The 18,248-nt window shown below is 42.4% G+C and overlaps 1 protein-coding gene across 1 annotated transcript; it reads right to left on the bottom strand.

Annotated features, from left to right (window-relative positions):
- Positions 1-209: 209 nt before the first annotated feature.
- On the bottom strand, positions 210-5,872 carry LOC139070628 (uncharacterized). Its single transcript, XM_070553244.1, has 12 exons — positions 5,834-5,872; positions 5,681-5,792; positions 5,465-5,596; positions 5,349-5,375; positions 5,152-5,202; positions 4,967-5,017; positions 4,802-4,861; positions 4,655-4,705; positions 4,366-4,565; positions 4,123-4,282; positions 3,897-4,024; positions 210-3,812 (listed from the first exon to the last, which is right to left on the bottom strand). The coding sequence occupies exons 1-12, from the start codon at positions 5,870-5,872 to the stop codon at positions 3,765-3,767; spliced, it is 1,059 nt and encodes a 352-aa protein (XP_070409345.1). The 3' UTR covers positions 210-3,764.
- Positions 5,873-18,248: the final 12,376 nt, after the last annotated feature.

The following is an 18,248-nucleotide window of genomic DNA, read 5'->3' as shown; positions in this document are numbered from 1 at the left end:
AGACCAAGCTGATGCTCTCACCAACGAGGTCGAGCGAGACAAACTACGACAACTTTTGCTGAAGTACTCGAATTTTCTTTCACTTGACTCCTTGGACTGTGGTCTGACCACTATCCATGAAGTCCGGATTCCTACAAGGCCAGATGCACCGCCGACCTTTGTGCGGCAATACAAGATTCCCCCTGGCGTCCCAGGGACCAGTCCAGGAAATCATTGACAGCCTCTTGGCTAAAGGGATCATTCGACCCTGCAATAGCACCTACTCGGCTCCGTTGTGGCCGGTACTGAAGCCTAATGGTAAGTGGCGACTAACCATTGACTACCGGCAACTCAACAAACAGGTTCCCTTGTCTAGGTGGCCTATGGCACGCCTGGAGCAGGAGCTTCCACGAGTGAACAATGCTAAGTACTTTTCCACGCTTGACATTGCGTCCGGATTTTGGACGATCCCCGTCCACGAATCGGATCAACACAAACTTGCCTTCTCCTTTGCCAACCGGCAGTACACCTTCACCCGGTATCCTTTTGGTTATTCCAACTCACCTGCTGAGTTCAACATCTTCTTGAACAAAGCCTGCCCCGATGCTCGAGAGTGAGGGACCCTCATCTATGTCGACGACATTCTTGTTCGTCAGCGTACATTAGATGATCACCTGTCCGAACTGGACCGTGTCATGGGTCAGCTCGCGGCGGCAGGTGCAAAGATCTCTCTCGCCAAAGGACAGTGGTGCAGGTCGCAAGTTCAGTACGTTGGCCTCCTGGTGGGACCACAGGGAGTGCAGCCTCAACTTGGCAGAATTCAGGGCATTGCCACCATCACCCCTCTGACAAAAGTCTCCGAACTTCGGAGCTTCTTGGGGGTCTGCAACTACTCGCGTCAGTTCGTGGAACATTACGCGGACATAGCACGACCTCTGACTAATCTGTTGAAGAAGGATGTGGCATTCGAGTGGGCAGAGCAGCACCAGCAGGCCATGGATGACCTGAAGGCCGCGATGTGCTCGGCTCCGTGCTTGGCGCTCCCCGACTGTGACAAGGTGTTCCACCTTGAGGGTGGTTTCTCAGCTCACTGTTTTGAGTGCTGGTCTCTACCAAATTCACGACTGCGACAGGCGTGTGGTAGCCTATGCTAGTAAGCTCTTGTCTGGGCCTGAGTTGAAGTACTCAGACTGTGAAAAAGCTTTGCTTTCCACCATGTGGGCAGTTAAGTACTTTGCGAACTACATTGGCGGCAAGAAAATCATCATTGAGACACAGCACCAGCCGGTGACCATCCTTAACAGTCAGCGCATCAGAGATGGTGTGGTGACCAATTCGCGGATCGCATCATGGCTGCTGGCTCTTCAAAGCTACGACATCGAGGTGCGCTATGCCCAGAACCGACGTAGCCCTCTTGGCATGGATTTGGCTGCGTGCCAACACTGCTCGGACGACGCCATCGCGTCAGTCCCGCCAGCCAGTCCCCCTCAGACTCTTCTAAACCACCACTACTACGACCAGGACCTGGGAACTCACCTGCTTGCAGCATTCTCGTTTGCACAGGCATCTCTGGAGAAGTCGGCTGAAGGCAGAAAAACTTATTACGATAAGAAAGCCTCACATTCCGAACTCGAGGTGGGTGATGAGGCCTGGTACTACATTTTTGCTCCCAAAACGGGTGGTAATAAGGGGAAGCTGGCTAAGAAACTTTTGCCCAAATGGTCGGGTCCATACCTGATAACAGATAAGATCTCTCCGGTCGTGTATCAGATCAAGATCACCGGCAAAAACAGGGCACCCGTCTACAAATGGGTACACAGGGACCATATCAAACTGCACAAGGGTTCCGCAGATTTGGCCGATGACAGCAACAATCTACCGACTTCAAAAGGGGGGTGAAAAATACGTCCCGTTGGTTCCACAGATTTCTATCTCAGGTTACACAAATTTGTTTGTTTGTGAGTGTGCATGGTTGTCTTTCATGTTATACGTCACGTGCAGACTTAGGGTGTGTTGAGACGGACGTGCTGTGGGCTCCTGGAGTCAGGTAAACGGCCAGGTAACAGTAAGTGGGTTAGGCCACATAGTACTGTTGTCCAAAATTTTATTTTTTTTTTTCTCTTTACTAATCACAATTCCTTATGGGTACATTCACATGAAGGGATTACTAACTACTGATTTACATTTTAGTACTGATTTACATTTCTGATGACATGACATGTAGAACAGGGTGCAGAACATTTCTTCTTTAGATAATTCAGAAAATGCCTTCACATTTTCCCAGAGGTACCCATAGATAGGTTTTTGATCAACCTATGTCATCTGTGAAATAAAGATGTCATGGTATTGCATATCAGTCTGTCTGGTGCAGCCCTATTTATTCATTTAAACACATAACTCATGACATCTTTATTTCACAGATCATTCACCTGATTATTAATGATCAACAAATGCTTTGATTAGCTTATCACAAATAAAGTACTTTGATTAATCAATGAAAAGCGTTCTTCTTCCGTTCTTCTGTCTCTTCTCCTGGAATGTAAACATACTGAACCAAGTGTCCGACCTTGGCGATGTTACTGTGCGAAGGGGCAGCTGTTAAGGGCAGACCATTATAAACTTCCTAACGCTACAATTTTATTATTTTGCAAAATATCAGGATTATTCCAGATAGGTGTGCATCTGCATGGTATTAGTGAAGACTGTCATTTTAAGATACTCCCACCATGCTGTCAGAGAGGTGCTGATACTAATACTTTTGAAGCCTTCATGTTTTCTTATGCTTGAGCTAATAAGTGGTAAGTCTGAAAGCTCTATCGTATTGCAAAGTGTCTGTTCTATGTCTAACCACGACTCATCTAGTGGCCCTACTAACACAGGTCCGTTGCAACAACGTAGTCGCAACGTATTTTCTGACACCTGTGATGTTGCAGGAACGTCGCATGTTACGTAGTAGCGACTTCCAAAGTGAAATTCCGCTACGACGTTGTCAGAACGTCACAAAGGACGTTGCTGGAACGTTGTCGCGACATATCCACAACTTTACTGCAATGTTGTGACAACATCGCTATTATAACGTTGTGACAACATACCAACTAAATGTTTGTGGCACGTTGCAGACATTTTCATGTTAACTTTTTTTTTCACCTTTATTCATTATTTACCACAGGAAATTATATTGCAAAACTAATGGCAGATTAACAGCAAAAACAACCAGAATGGAAGAACAAATGTATAAAAACCTTAAAAACAAGTAATATAGGACAGCGGTGTCTTGATTTCATTTAAAAGCTCTACTGCATATGTTTTCGTTTCGGAACCACTGGAGGAGATAATGCAAAGGATTCTCCAGAGAATCAAGAAAATTATGGACAACCCTGAGCATTCTCTTCACAAGACTTGAGGATCCTTCCTGCCAACAGCCATTGTAACATACAACAACTCTTTGATGACTTGATTATTATTATTATTCTGAGCTACTACAGCAATCAATTTCCCTCTGGGACTAATAAAGTATTTTTGAATTGAATTGAATAGTAAGCAGCAGGATCAGATGTAATTTCACAGGATGGACAATAAACTGACTTTTCAGCTTTTTATTACATAAAGATTTGACATTTGCATACACAATTTAAACAAAACATTTTTATAGCGCCTCTCAAAATAAAAACCACAAGGCGCTTAAAAAAATGATCAAAAATATATAGATATATAAATAGAAAAATCAAAAATTGCGAACAAAACTGAAAAATAAAACAGAAAGGGTGCAGGTTCACTTAGTCCTCCTAAGAAGAATGGGCCTCCATTTGTGTGGCACGATGCTGTACTTCAGCCTGAAGGGAAAAAAAGGAGGTATAAATTAGTGAGCAATTAGCACATAAATGTCTCCAACAAGCTTTCAGTCATAAATCAGTTACCTCTCTTCTGACTTTCTGGGGAGCATGCTTTAGGACCTCCATTATTTGCACCTCTATGTCCCTATCTGTGGAGTCTGGAAGCGAGGTCTTCACAGCACGTGGGAACAGACAGGTGATATACAGGAACCCTTAAGATTACTGAAACTGTTATACAGTTGTGACAGACAGCTGTAAAAAGATTTAATGAAATTCTATAAAACAAGTCCAGTAAAAAGCATCAACTCACTTTTGATCAGCCTAAATATTTTAAGGTTACACAGCTTGGCTTTCTGCTTCTTCCCATGCAGGCGGTATCCACACCAAACAGCATTGCTGGCGACAGCCAGCATGGTCCTTCTTGTATTTTCTCCCAGCTTCCGTCCTCCAATGAGGCTTAGAAAACGGACCTTATAAATTGTACAAAGTTGATCAAATAAAATATCAGATTTCATTAAAACCATTTTCTGAATGTCTACAATTGTTTACTTACAGCTTGCTGGAAATATGCCTTGTCCTGCAAGTTATTGTCAAGCAAGGTAAAGTCCTCCGCATCTTTACAAGGCTCCAGGCGCAGATCATCTTGAGTTTGGCTCTCAGAATGCCGAGAAGCCACATTATGGAGCAGCTTCTCCATGGCGTGCATTTTCCCCTCCATCATGTTCACTTTGATCAGCAGTGACTTGCAGATATCTTGGGCAAAAGAAGAATCATACATTACAACACAAATAATAGATTTAACTTATAAGTGGACCTTTTAAGAAGGGGGAACTCAATCTCACCTGTGATTGCAGCAATATTCTTTAAAGCATCAGCGATGTCTGCTGCTTGATCTGAAATGATAAAATGATAGGTTCTCAAAAAAAAATCTACCAAAACATTTTAATACACCACTCTAGGTTTTGGTAGAGGTATTTTAAGTTACTTGCCTTCAGTGGCTTTTTGCCTTGGGGTGACTCTTTGCCTTGGTGTACTTGTGGCCATTAAATCTATGAGTTGACAAAACACATTTTAATAGTAGTAGTGCAAAGTTTTAAAAGGCAAATATACAAATCAGTAGACATTTTAGTTACAGCAGAAGATAAAATGTGTACCTTCACCGTTGAGGGACTCAGCTGGCAGTGTTGTCCTCTTCGAAACAGGAACTGAAGGGGGCAAAACATATCAAAACTAAATTAAACAAATAATTTGCAGTCTAAAGTAGCTGGTGGGCAGTCTAGAGGACAAATTGAAGTATGGCCTGAATAAATTAGATAAACATAAAGGAAAATATACACACCATCTCTGCTGGATGGTTCTATCAGCAGCAGCATTCTCTCTGCCATGGGAACTGCAAAAAATGAAGAAAAATAAATACATAAATAAATAAACATTATTGGGCTAGAAAATTATTATGGAGCTCTGCACCCCACAAAATAAAATTAGATTTAGTTAAAAACACAAGTTCTAGCAGTAGAACATCGGCTCAAAACTAACCTCTCGTTCTCTCAGTAGAGCATGGACCTGAAAGCAAACATATATGTTTTTTTTGTTTTGTTGCAATTTTATATTATTAAAAAGAATATACAACATGTTTGTGACAGAAACATTACCTGCTTCATCATCGGAGCTGGACAGGTACCGCTTATTGTTCTTAACCTTTCGTTTGGTCACCTCTCTCTCACTCTTGGCTTGGGAATCTTCCAGGTACTGCCTGGCAAGACGCTTGGCTTCTTCATATTCCTCTTAATAAGCATAACAGTCAAGTTCATATGAAAAGCTTAGAAGGAAACCATTTATATTTGATGGCCAAGTAGTAGTTGCAGTACCTGTTTGGCGCTGAAATAGCCTTACTGTATGTTGAGTCCAATCAGGAGATGGATGTTCCACATTTAGGTTCCTGAATGTGGTTCTGTTTGCTGTCCAGTAACAATAATGCACCTAAGATTTTGGAAAAGAGATTAGTTTTCAACCAAGTTTACACAGACACATAGCCACAGGAATTTCTGCATAAACTGCATGTTCAAAAAACAACAAACTCACCCATTGTTTATGAAAATTTAGCTTTTGACTACACATCTCAAACTAAAGCAATACTTTGTGTTACAATGTTTAATACTAGCTAACTAAACAATTTGATTCTCGTTCTTCTTTTGCTAGTTTGGAAGACTGGGTTGCCCAAGTCCAGTCCTTGGGATATTTTAGATACATTCTTGCTCAAATGGCTAAAAGTCCATCACGCCCCCTGCCCCAAACACAAATTTCTAACGCTCCATTAATGTTTAGCTAAACATGGCCATCTCTCTACACAAGATCTCAATAAAGTCGACAGACACAGTGAAAAGGCTTGCTTAAACACCAATAAACATTACCTAATTATTAAAAACCACTGAGCCGCAAAACGTTTAGGGCAGAACATTAGCCCAGAGGTTTACTGATCGAGCAGACATGTGAGAACACGTGTAATGACCGCTTAGCAATGGGGCTACCTAGTGGCTAACGGTAGCTGGACTGCTAACTCTACAAATACACTGGTTGTAGTTATATCAATAGAATAGTTACAGAGTCATCTTGCTTGAAATTAGATTGATATTTTTCTAAATCAAGCGAAAAGTCCAGTTAGTTGTTTGATTTTACTTGAACAGACCGAATAAACTACAGTAGGTAAGCTACCATGCGGTAGCTATTGTTTGAGGGCAGATATATGCTATTGCCTTTTGTAAACCAAAATTAGAACTAACAAGCACATGATAAAACTTTTTCTTACCTGAAGCAAGCGAACTAAGGAGTGAGTGGTTGACAAATAAATCCGAAGTAGCCAAATAGCAAAGAGCAACTAACTGTTAATCTTGTGGAAAAAAACAAGGGATGAAATAAGAACAAAAAAAAGAGGCAGAGTAAGCTGATTGGAAGATGGTCTGGAACATGTGATGACCATAACAAATCAGATAACTGGCTGGAACAGGGTTGTTGCAACAAGCCATTCCATTGGAATGCAGTGAGGCCAGTAACATGTAAATTAGCCTACATTTCCTTGCTGGTAGATTTTAGAAAGTAAACATTTGTAAACGGCAAAAATGAGTTTTTCAGTAAACAACGTTTAGAAAAGTTTTTTTCATAAAATAAAAAGTCCCATTTTTTTTAATTAGAAAGACATTTTAGCTATAAACATGATTTAAGTACTGCAACTACTAATTGTTTATTTAATTATTGTCAAAACTCTAATAATAAGTGTTATTTTTCATGGATAAGCTGAAAATCTAATTTGATAAAATCTCTAAAATTTTATTTATTCTGGAACTACAGTTATCACGTTGTAACAACGTAGCAGCAACGTTGTTATTCAAAGTGCCGAATAAGTTGCAGAGAGGACATTTAACAGAGGTTGTAAAGCGACTTTTGGAGGGCGTTGTAGTGTGACGTTTCAGCAATGTACCAACAACGTCCCCTGTGGAACGTAGTAACCTAAACGTAGCAGCTACGTTGTCACTACGTCACAAACGAAACGTCGCAAAATGCGACGTTGTGGCGACTTTCTGTGTTAGTAGGGGGGTTATCTTGCAACCATCTTGGTATATATTGCAGCCTGTTGGCTAAGAAATAATAATAAAAGTTGGGTAGATCCAGTCCTCCTCTGTCTTTGGTCTTCTGAAGCGTTTTTAAGCTAATTCGTGGAGGTTTATCCTGCCAAAGGAATTTGGTAATTGAGGAATCCAGAGAACTAAACCAGTCAGCTGGTGGTTTGTTTGGTATCATTGAAAATAAGTAATTTATTCTGGGTAAGACCATCATTTTAATGTAGCAACTCTCCCCATGAGTGATATCGGTAAGGATTTCCATCTTGCAAGATCATCCCTTTCTTTAAAAGTGGGATGTAGTTTAGTTTGGTTAGATCTGCTAACTTAGGAGACACATTAATTCCCAGGTATGTGATATTCCCTGACTCCCAATTGTGTATTAAGTAAATTGACAAAAGAGAAATTAATTGGCAGAACTGTAGATTTTGACCAGTTTATAGAGTACTCTGAAACTTTTGAAAAAGCGTTTATCAGTTGTATTGAACGAGGGGGAGAGAGGATTGAGAATTCCGGAGAAAGAGTAAAACATCATCTGCATAAAGACTGATCTTATGTTCTATTTTCTTACACTTTATCCCTTTAATATCTGTTGTTTGCCTAATTGTTGCTGCTAGTGGTTCAATAAAGATAGCAAACACTGAGGGGGAGAGTGGGCATCCCTGCCTGGTCCCCCTCTGAAGACAGAAGCTAGCTGATATTTGGTCGTTCGTCCTGACACGTGCAGTTGGTGAACTGTATAATGTTTGTAGCATGTTTATGAAGAAGTTCTCAAAACCAAATTTATGTAAAGTTGCAAATAAGAACTTCCAGTTAACTCTATCAAAAGCCTTTTCTGCATAAAGAGATAATATACTAGTTTCTATGTTTCTACTGTAAGAGAAATCTATCAAATTAAGTAATCTACGTGAGTTTGTGGATGACTGTCTACCCTTAATGAAACCAGTTTGGTCAGGGTGTATTTTGAAGGGGGTTACCTTCTCTAATCTTTTGGCCAGGGCTTTACAAATTATTTTGAGATCAACATTAATAAGGAAAATTGGGCGATAGCTGGTAGGAAATGCAGGGTCTTTGCCTGGTTTTAACAAGAGACTAATATTGCCTGAATTCATGTTTGGCTGTAATCTGCCGCTCTCTTCGATTTCCCTCACCATTCTGAAAAATGTTGGAGCCAGAATGATCCAGAATTATTTGTAGAACTCTGCTGGAAACCCGTCTGGACCTGGAGCTTTCCTATTAGTCATGGATTTAAGGGCTTCCTGGAGCTCCGCTGATGTTAGTGGAGAGTCCAGGACTGTAACTTGGCTGTCTGATAATTTAGGAAGTGTTATCCTGTCAAGGAACTCATTGATCTCATTATCTGATGGGTTTATCTGTGGTGAGTACAAAGTTTGGTAAAAGTCTCTGAAGGTGTTGTTTATTCTTTCAGGGTCATAAACTATATTCCCGGTTGAGTCTTTAACAGCAGATATGGTAGTTTTCTCTTTATTAATTTTTAACTGGCTAGCCAAAAATTTACCAGATTTATTACTATGTTCAAAGTTTTCTATTCGTGGTCTTTGTGCTAAAAATTGTCTTTTTGTCAATGATTCCATGAAGTTCTAATTTAGCTTTACGTAATTTCCTCATTAACTCTTCTTCTGTGGATGCCTCTAAAGACTTAATGATTTCCTCTAACTCCTGAATACGTTTGTTTTCTGTTTTTTTCTTTTGTGATGAGAAAGAGATTATTTTACCTCTCATCACTGCATTTCCTGCCTCCCAGAGAATAGATGCTGATGTTCCAGGCAGGTCATTATGTTCTAAATATAAAGCCCACTCCTTTTTAAAAAATTCTATAAAACCTTCATCTTTAAGCAGTGATGATTTTTTTTTTGCGCCGTTTCCAGAAGAAGCAGCGGGAACTACTCTGTTGTTGCTTGTGATCACAGCCGGCAGGCAGCAAGGAGGAGGAGGCAAGGCAGGGTGGTTACAGCTAGGGATGAGCTGGATACTCATCTCAGACTAGTATCCGGTACGGATAAAGCATTTTTGACGAATACAAGTGTTGTGTTTAAGAAGTTCTGTAGTAAAGGAGGCAAATTATTACATGCTGTTACACTGTGAGACCAGGGGTGCCGCTAAAGAGGCTGGAGGAGGAACAGGGGAGAAGAAGAGGAAAGAGAGAGTTAACAAGATGGTGTACCGCTGTAAAGCTTGAAATAAAGTGTTGAACCAAGACGTCGCCTCCGCTGCCTGATTACAAACGCAACAAATTGGCGACGAGGATGAGCGCTTCAGTACCGTGCCCACCGCCCTTTTTGCAACATGCGGGTGAGCCGCCGATGCCGTTTACGACGTGGCGCAAATTCTTTGACAACTACATGCTAGTGATAAATGCTACAGGAGACGCGTGGCCGGAGGCGAGACGACGAGCCGTCTTATTACATTGCTTGGGACCAGAGGGACAACGACTGTTCTACACACTGCCGAATCAAGGTACCACGGTTGAAGACGCCATGACGGCGCTTGAAAAACACTTTGTCCCTAAAGTGAATGTAGTGGCATGCAGGCACACATTCAGACAGCGAGTTCAGCGGGCTGATGAAACTGTGACCCAGTATGTTGCCGCCCTCAGAGCGTTAGCTGTGCCATGTGGTTTTGGAACGATGGAATGTGAGATGATTCGGGATCAACTTGTTGCTAATGCTACTCTCAGTGTTGTTAAAGATAAATTGCTGCTGGAGGAGGACCTTACATTGGACAAGGCAGTTACTATTGCATGTCAGGTGGAGGCTGCGGTCAAGAATGCTACACTCCTCTCCACTGCACCCACGGCTCAGACTGCTGCAGTACAAGCTGTGGAGGTGAAGGACGCACGTCTTCGGGGTAAAAGGGGAGCGCGACCAGCTCAAGCTCGGGGACCTACATCTAAAGAATGGCACAAAAAGGCAAGTGATAAAGTGCAACAGCGTCACTGTTTCAGATGTGGATCCGAGAAACACCTGGCTAATGATAAAAACTGTCCAGCAGCAAAAGTGAAATGTGATAAATGCAGCAAAAATGGACACTTTGCCAGAGTTTGTAAATCAGCTGTAGCAGTGGTCAGGGAAGTAATCGTCCCTGAATTTACAGTTTTATATGTGGATGATCACAAACGGATGAGTGCAGCAGGTGACAAGATTACATGCAAAATGAACATTGAAACACCACAGGGACACTCTCAGGTCCTGGAGTTAATTGTGGATACAGGGGCTTCAGTATCTATCCTTCCAGAAGCCATTTACAAAGAACATTTTGCACCCTGTGCTTTGACTGAACCGAAAGTTAAGCTTGTCACTTATGCAAAAGGTGACTTGCCTGTCATTGGCTGCCTACAGACTTCAGTGAGGGTTGCAAACAATGACAGAAAAGTGCCAGGATCATTCTTCATAGTTAAAGATGGATCACCTTTGCTGGGGTTGGACTTAATTAAAGCACTCAACATTGATATCATTGCTGGAAAAGTTATCAATAAAGGAGAGGATCCTGCAAGAGGATCACCAGCCAGTAAACAAACATGTATGGTGAATAACATTGATTCTTCTTCTTCCCATCACCTTGGAGCTGTTAAAGGGTTCATCCACAAAGTCCAAGTGAACAAGACAGTACCGCCAGTTCGCCAAAAACTGCGGCGCCTACCTCTCAGCATACGTGAGGAGGTTTCAGCTGAATTAAAACGGCTACTCCAAGCAGGCATCATTGAACCAGTGGATGCAGCTGAATGGGTGAGTCCTCTAGTGGTTGGAACAAAAAGTAAGGGAGGCTTAAGACTTTGTGTGGATCTGCGTGAACCTAACAAGAGTGTGATTATAGACTGTTACCCTCTTCCTCACATGGAGGATTTGTTCGCACAGCTGGCTGGGGCTACACATTTTAGCCAGATTGATTTAAGTTCAGCTTATCACCAACTCACTCTTCACCCTGATAGCCGAAGCCTCACAGCATTCATAACCCATGAAGGGCTCTTCCAGTTTACCCGAGTCCCATTTGGACTTGCTTCAGCCCCCTCTGCCTTCCAAAAGATGATGGAAACAGTCCTAAGAGGCCAGGCAGGAGTACAGAACTACTTGGATGACATAATAGTGTATGGGCATTCCAGAGAAGAGCATGATGAACGGTTACAAGCTGTCCTCCAATGCCTGAAAGATGTTGGTCTGCAGATCAACTTCAATAAAAGTTCATTTGGACAGACATCTATTCCGTTCTTGGGACACATCATCTCTAAGGATGGCTTGAGACCCAGCCCAGACCACCTGACTGCCATTGCCAAAGCTCCTGCACCAAAGGACATGGCTGCCCTTCGTTCCTTCTTAGGCTTGACTTCGTGGTTCAGCAAATTCCTACCGAACTATGCAACTGTGGTGGAACCACTCCGTGAGCTACTTCGGACAAGTCAGGCGGCTGAACTTCAATGGACTGACGCAGCAAACGAAAGCTTCAACAAACTGAAGGAAATGCTACTAAAAAGCCCGGCACTGGCAATCTTCAACCCAAATCTGCCAACGTTCATCACCACTGATGCGTCAGATTATGGTCTTGGAGCTGTTCTGACCCAAACAAACTCAAACAATGAGGAACGGGTTGTTGCTTTTGGTTCCCGCACCCTGTCCCCAGCCGAGAGGAAATATTCAACAATTGAAAAAGAAGCTCTCGCCTGCGTATGGGCCGTCGAAAGATGGAGGACGTACATATGGGGACGCAAGTTTACTCTGCGAACTGATCACCAGGCCCTCACCACCCTGTTAAGTACTAAGGGGATGAACAGAGCTGGCATGAGGATAGCACGTTGGTCTGCCAGACTGATGTGTTTCCAGTATGACTTAGAGTACCGTCCAGGAAGCCAAAATATTATAGCTGACTGTATGTCCCGTGTTCCCTTGCATACCACAAACACAAAGGAAGACTCTGAGCAGGACCTAATCACAGAGATTGCTGAAATTTCTCCTCAGCTTAAAGCGCTTCCACTGGCTGACTTCAAAGCAGAATGTGAAGACTGTCCTGAATTAACAAAACTAAGACAGATCATCCTCTCTGGCTGGCCGAAAGTAAGCAAAACCTTACCAGATGATGTCAAACCCTACTTCCTGGTCAGACATGAACTGGCAACGGAGTCACCGCTGATATTTAGAGGAACACGGCTGATCGTTCCCAAATCTCTGCGAGGGAAAGTAGTGCACCTGGCCCATGAAGGACATCAAGGCATGGTCCGTACCAAACAACGCCTGAGAGACCTATATTGGTGGCCACACATGGATGAGCTGGTCCACGATATATTGTCCACATGCACAACCTGCCAGTCATGTGACAGAACAGCAGCTGCTTCACCTGCACCGTTACAACCCATCAAATTCCCAGAGGGGCCGTTTCAACATGTTGCTGTCGACTTGGTTGGTCCATTTGAACAAGGAACCTATGACTGCAGGTTTGCCATCACACTAATTGACTATTTCAGTAAGTGGCCGGAAGTCGCATTCACACCAAACGCCTCAACGGCGACAGTGATTGCATTCCTGACGTCTATTTTCGCCCGCGAAGGGAATCCTTATGAAATTACGACTGATAATGGTCCGCAGTTCACCTCCTCTGCGTTTGCTGAGTTTGTTGCTGAAAGAGGCATTAAACACATCAGGACAAGCGTCTATCATCCTCAAGCAAATGGGGGTGTGGAGCGCTTTAATAGAGTACTGAAGGACTCCATACAGACAGCACAAGCTACTCAGCGACCATGGAAACCTGTGGTCACAGAACTGCTTCAAACTTATCGAGCGACCCCCCATGCTACAACCGGGGAGTCCCCTTTCCAGCTACTCAGAGGAAGAGCCATGCGGACTAAACTCAATATCCTGCCACCACCGAAGGAGGCTGGACAATATGACCACATCAGGTCCAAAGTGACATTGACACAGAAAAGAAGTGCACTTTATACAGACAGGAAGAGAGGTGCTAAACCTACTAAAGTGACTGTGGGTGCTTCAGTGAGAGTACGAAAGCCATTCCATGTGGGAAAAGGAGAGCCACAGTACACCAAGCCGCTGGAGGTACAGCAGCAGACGGGTGAGAGTTCTTTCGTCCTCAGCGATGGGAGAAGATGGAATGCCGCACGCCTCTCACTCGTCCCAGAGAACGCAAAACACACACAAAGAGCTGATACAGAGGCGGAGAATATCAGCTTAACAAAGACAGCTACACGTCCCACGTTGCAGAGGGACAGACAACCACCAAGATGGACAAAAGACTTTATTATGAAGTAGTTCAGAGGTAACAATGAAGGAGGAATATGCAGATGTGAGAAATGACTGTGAATGGAAAGTGTATTTGAGTTTCATTACCTATCTTTAATCCTACCTGTGACTTTTGATCAGCTGAGAAGAACGCAATGTTTTGTTCCTTTGATTCAGGGTTGATCCGGGGTCCGGGTTGTTTGGCCATTACAGTTCTGTATGAGGATATATAAAACTGTTCTGAAGTTACTAATTGCCTCAGGTTTAAAATGCCGTTGAATGTTTCATGTTGTGCTGCAAAGGAGTGAATATTATTTTGAGTAAAGGGGGAGATGTTGTGTTTAAGAAGTTCTGTAGTAAAGGAGGCAAATTATTACATGCTGTTACACTGTGAGACCAGGGGTGCCGCTAAAGAGGCTGGAGGAGGAACAGGGGAGAAGAAGAGGAAAGAGAGAGTTAACAAGATGGTGTACCGCTGTAAAGCTTGAAATAAAGTGTTGAACCAAGACGTCGCCTCCGCTGCCTGATTACAAACGCAACAACAAGCATGAAACGAGTAAAACTCGTAAATATCAGTAATCGTGCTGAAGGAAAATCCTCATTGGGTAACTGACTGTCTTCACGCTCTGTGATTGGCCAGTCACATAGAGCGCCCGCCCCTCTGTACACACAAAACTGCAGCCGGGACCTCAGTCGGTCCGGCCAATCCATACACACACAACCACACACACACAGTAACGGATCTCTCTGTGCTTGCCTCACTGTTGCTCACGTTTCTTCAGTGCTCCCTAGGTTTTCTTCAGCTCGCCCCTTTTTCGCTTGAATATTTAAAGTTACTTTATTCATAAAGTACGTGGTGCATTTGACAAGACAGAGCTGAAAACGGCTTGTGCATGCGTCGGTCACTGCCTGCGCTCCGGTCGGGTTTTTATTTATTTATATTATTTTAACTCTCTCCCTCTCTCTCTCACACACACACACACACACACACACCTCAATCAACATTGTTTTGTTTAACTGTGTGTGGGAAAAATGGCAACAACGTTAGGAAAAAAATCAGTTTAATCAAATTAAAACTAGAAAAATTGCATTTGTTGCACAAATGCTGTTTGAATGCTGGATAGCTGAAACTGTAAGCTGAAGCCGCTGAACAGCTGAGCTGAAGCTGAAACAAAGCAGAACTGTCAAAATGAGGTGAATGTATTTAAAGATTTAGAAGCAAAAATCACCAACAAGTGTAATAAAGCTCAGAATATAGGTGAAGAATGGATAAAAATGCTAAACAGCAGACAATTTTAATCTTTGAACATTTATTAAAAACTTTAAATTTGAAATGTTAAACAGCTGGCATTTGAATGAGAATAGTTTAACGGGTACATTTTTACAATTGGCTGGACTGTGAATTTAGAAATATTTGCTGATATCTGAAACTGATAGATTAACATTTGTTCAGACTTGATATGGGATGGATGAAGGGTTGGACGAATTAAATAACGGATGGATTGTTGGATGGATGGATGGATAGAAGCATGTATTGATTTATATGTAGATGGATGGATTCCTTAGGCCAAGCCGATCAATTTGATGTCTCACATGTGTGGGTGTGTAATTCCATCTAGCCAGAAGATGATTGACCTCTCTCAACCAATAAGGGAGCTGGGAGGGAGCGGGGCACTTTCCCACCTTCTGACGGTCAATCAAATTGAACTTATTTCTAGTTTTAAGTACAAACAGTTCAAAAACAGGAGTCTGTTCATGGCTCAATATTCTGCTTTTTATATTCATTCCTATGAGACTTGGTTAAAGTGATTTGTAGTTCCTTGTGTTGCCATGGTAACAGATGACAGAAGTCTGCATTAATAAAGCTATGTACAATAACACATGACTCATTTAAACTTTGAATAACATTTCTATATTAAAGTATGTTGATACAGTTTTGTCTAAAATGTTGTTAAATGTTGTTGCTAAGCATGTTGCCATGGTAACGCAGAACTAGAGGTGGGAAAAATGATCGATTCTAAGATGCATCGCGATTCAGCCGTGCACGATTCCGCATCGATGCAGCAACGTGACATAATGAGATTCTCTCCCTATGTCTATGTCGGGGGTCGGCAACCGCGGCTCTGGAGCCGTATGCGGCTCTTCCATCCATCTGATGCGGCTCTCCGTGCTTATAAAATAATGAATGGATATTTAAATAAAATGCTTTAAATTTTACTGCATTAATTTTACATCTGTATGCCAATTCTAAACGTAAAGATTGTCTGCGTAAACGTGAACAGCTCCAACTCGGTCTTACTGTGAGACCGGGTTGACGCGTCACGCTTGTGCGTAATCATAAAGGCGCATTCTGAGCTGACGAGGACGTGAGATTCTGGGATTCTCCTCAGCTCCTGGATGTGTCGCCACATTGGAGACAGGAACAAGCTCTATTCAGCCAAAGTTTCATAATCAGGGAACATTTTCTAAGTGACAAGTCTCGCTTCAGTCGGAGGAATCTTCCTGCGCTTCGGTTCTGCGACGTGCTCCAAGCCCCTCTCCACAACTTCAGCTCGCTTTGCGCCGTACGTACGCGCTGACAGCGAGCTGCGCTGAGCTCAGTGTCAAGCTCAGATGGGAATCATTTCTTAAGTGATTAGCTACATCTGCACGAAACAAATAAAGTGTCAGTTCGTCTGCATGCGTCGGGGTAGTTCTTTCTATTCTTTCTCCGTCAAAACAAACGGTTAAATACGGGAACTGTCCGGTCAACACAAGCCCTGCTTTTAACTGTTCTGTTTTCTTGTGAAAATTGTTGCAAAGAGATATAATTTAACTTGATTAACACCAGAGCCAGGCGCACTGCGCCGTTATCTCCGTCACTGTAAATGAGGGAAAAACAAAATGATCGGATCCTTTTCTGACCTTCCCCACCTACAAAGTTTAATTACAACAATCAAACGTGACAGAGCCTGGATTTGTATTCTGAACAGTCTAAACATGTTTTAAAAAGAAACGTATGACAAAAGTGGCACCTGCTCAGTAAAACCACCAACAGGGTGAAAAATATCAAAATACTGTAGGCAGAGACGGGCTACAACTTCTGGATCCACTTTACATAAATCGTTTATTGATTATCGTCTTATGAAAGATAACTCTGACGTACACGAGCGACCGGTACTGGCTGCTGTCACCTGTTGTGAGCCAACACATAGGCGCTCTGCTGTCTGAGGGTAGGCCCCGCCCACAACGCCGCGGCTGCTGCGGTGTTTTCTTTACTGTGGGAAATGTGTAATAATGGCTTTTTGATGGGAACAGGTTGCCGACTCCTGGTCTATGTCTATGCAGGACAATAACGTTTTGAGGTTTTATAATTACTTCTGGGGGCAGAGTTGCAATGACATGCGCACTGCGTTGCCCTATCGCCAATTTAAAACAGAAAAGGCGGACAGGGATACAGGGCCAACATTACCAGTAATCAAAGATGTACCCGTTACATTTAAATCGGATGTCTGGGCTAATTTCGGTTTTGGGATCCTGGATGTGAAAGAATCACTTAACACAGTATTTGTTTACTATGTTTAAGTTCAGTAATATTCAATCTTAAAGCTGCTCTACCGAAAACATTATTTCTTATATTATTTAAGTAATTATAGGCAGCACACTTTAAACATTATTGCTCACTATAGTGAATAGATGAATGTTCTGTTTTTCAGGGATTTCTAAATCAAAAAGAAATTGAAAACTATTCTACTGCTTTTATTAAGTAATGAAAATTTTTGTGTGAAGAATCGTGATGCATTTCAGACTCAAATCGAATCGTTAGGCAGATAATCGGAATCGGATCGAATCGTGAGGCAGGTAGAGATGCACACCACTACGCAGAACACAATATCAACTTAATACAAGACTCCTGGGACCAAGCAGGTTGAACTGATGTACCATACGTGTGGGTGCACATTTCCTTTTAGGCAGAAGACGATTGAAAACTCTCAGCCAATGAGAGAGCAACGAAGGAGGAGGGGGCGGTTCCTGCCTTCTGACTAGTCTTAAAATGTCAGCTATGCTGCTAGTTTTAAGTGTATAGAGCTGGTTGGTTGGTTGTTTGGTGTGTTGGTTGGTTGGATGTGTTGGGGTTATTAGGTAGCGAATAATTTGTAAGCTTTTACTTAAGTTTTGGATTCTTCAATAAATTCTGTAAATATGGGAATATTTACTGATTTATTAATTAATGAAGATATTCTTAGATATCTCCGGGGCACCATCCCCTTCAACCGGGGAAAAATTGAATCCAAAACTCTTATCAGTCTTTCTTGAAGTTCGTAGAATCCTAGGAGCAGAAACTTCGCATCGACACAACAAATCTACTGGAGACAAAAATCTGAATTTTATAACATTTAATTAAACAATTTGTCAAATGAATAAACAATGAAATAAATGAAAAATAACCATGTGATATAATTGAAGATGGATGTGTTTGTGTGTGATGGAGGATGTATGAATGGGGTCCTTTGTTCTCACAAAGGAGTGGTGTGTGTGTGCGTGTGTATGGATTCAAAATGGAGTCTTGAATACAAGATGGCTGACCCCTTTGTCTGGCT

Source organism: Nothobranchius furzeri, chromosome 1 (genome assembly GCF_043380555.1).
Source record: "Nothobranchius furzeri strain GRZ-AD chromosome 1, NfurGRZ-RIMD1, whole genome shotgun sequence".
Lineage (NCBI taxonomy): Eukaryota > Metazoa > Chordata > Actinopteri > Cyprinodontiformes > Nothobranchiidae > Nothobranchius > Nothobranchius furzeri.
The sequence above is the reverse complement of the archived record's forward strand: the minus strand, read 5'-3'. Positions and strand labels throughout refer to the sequence as shown.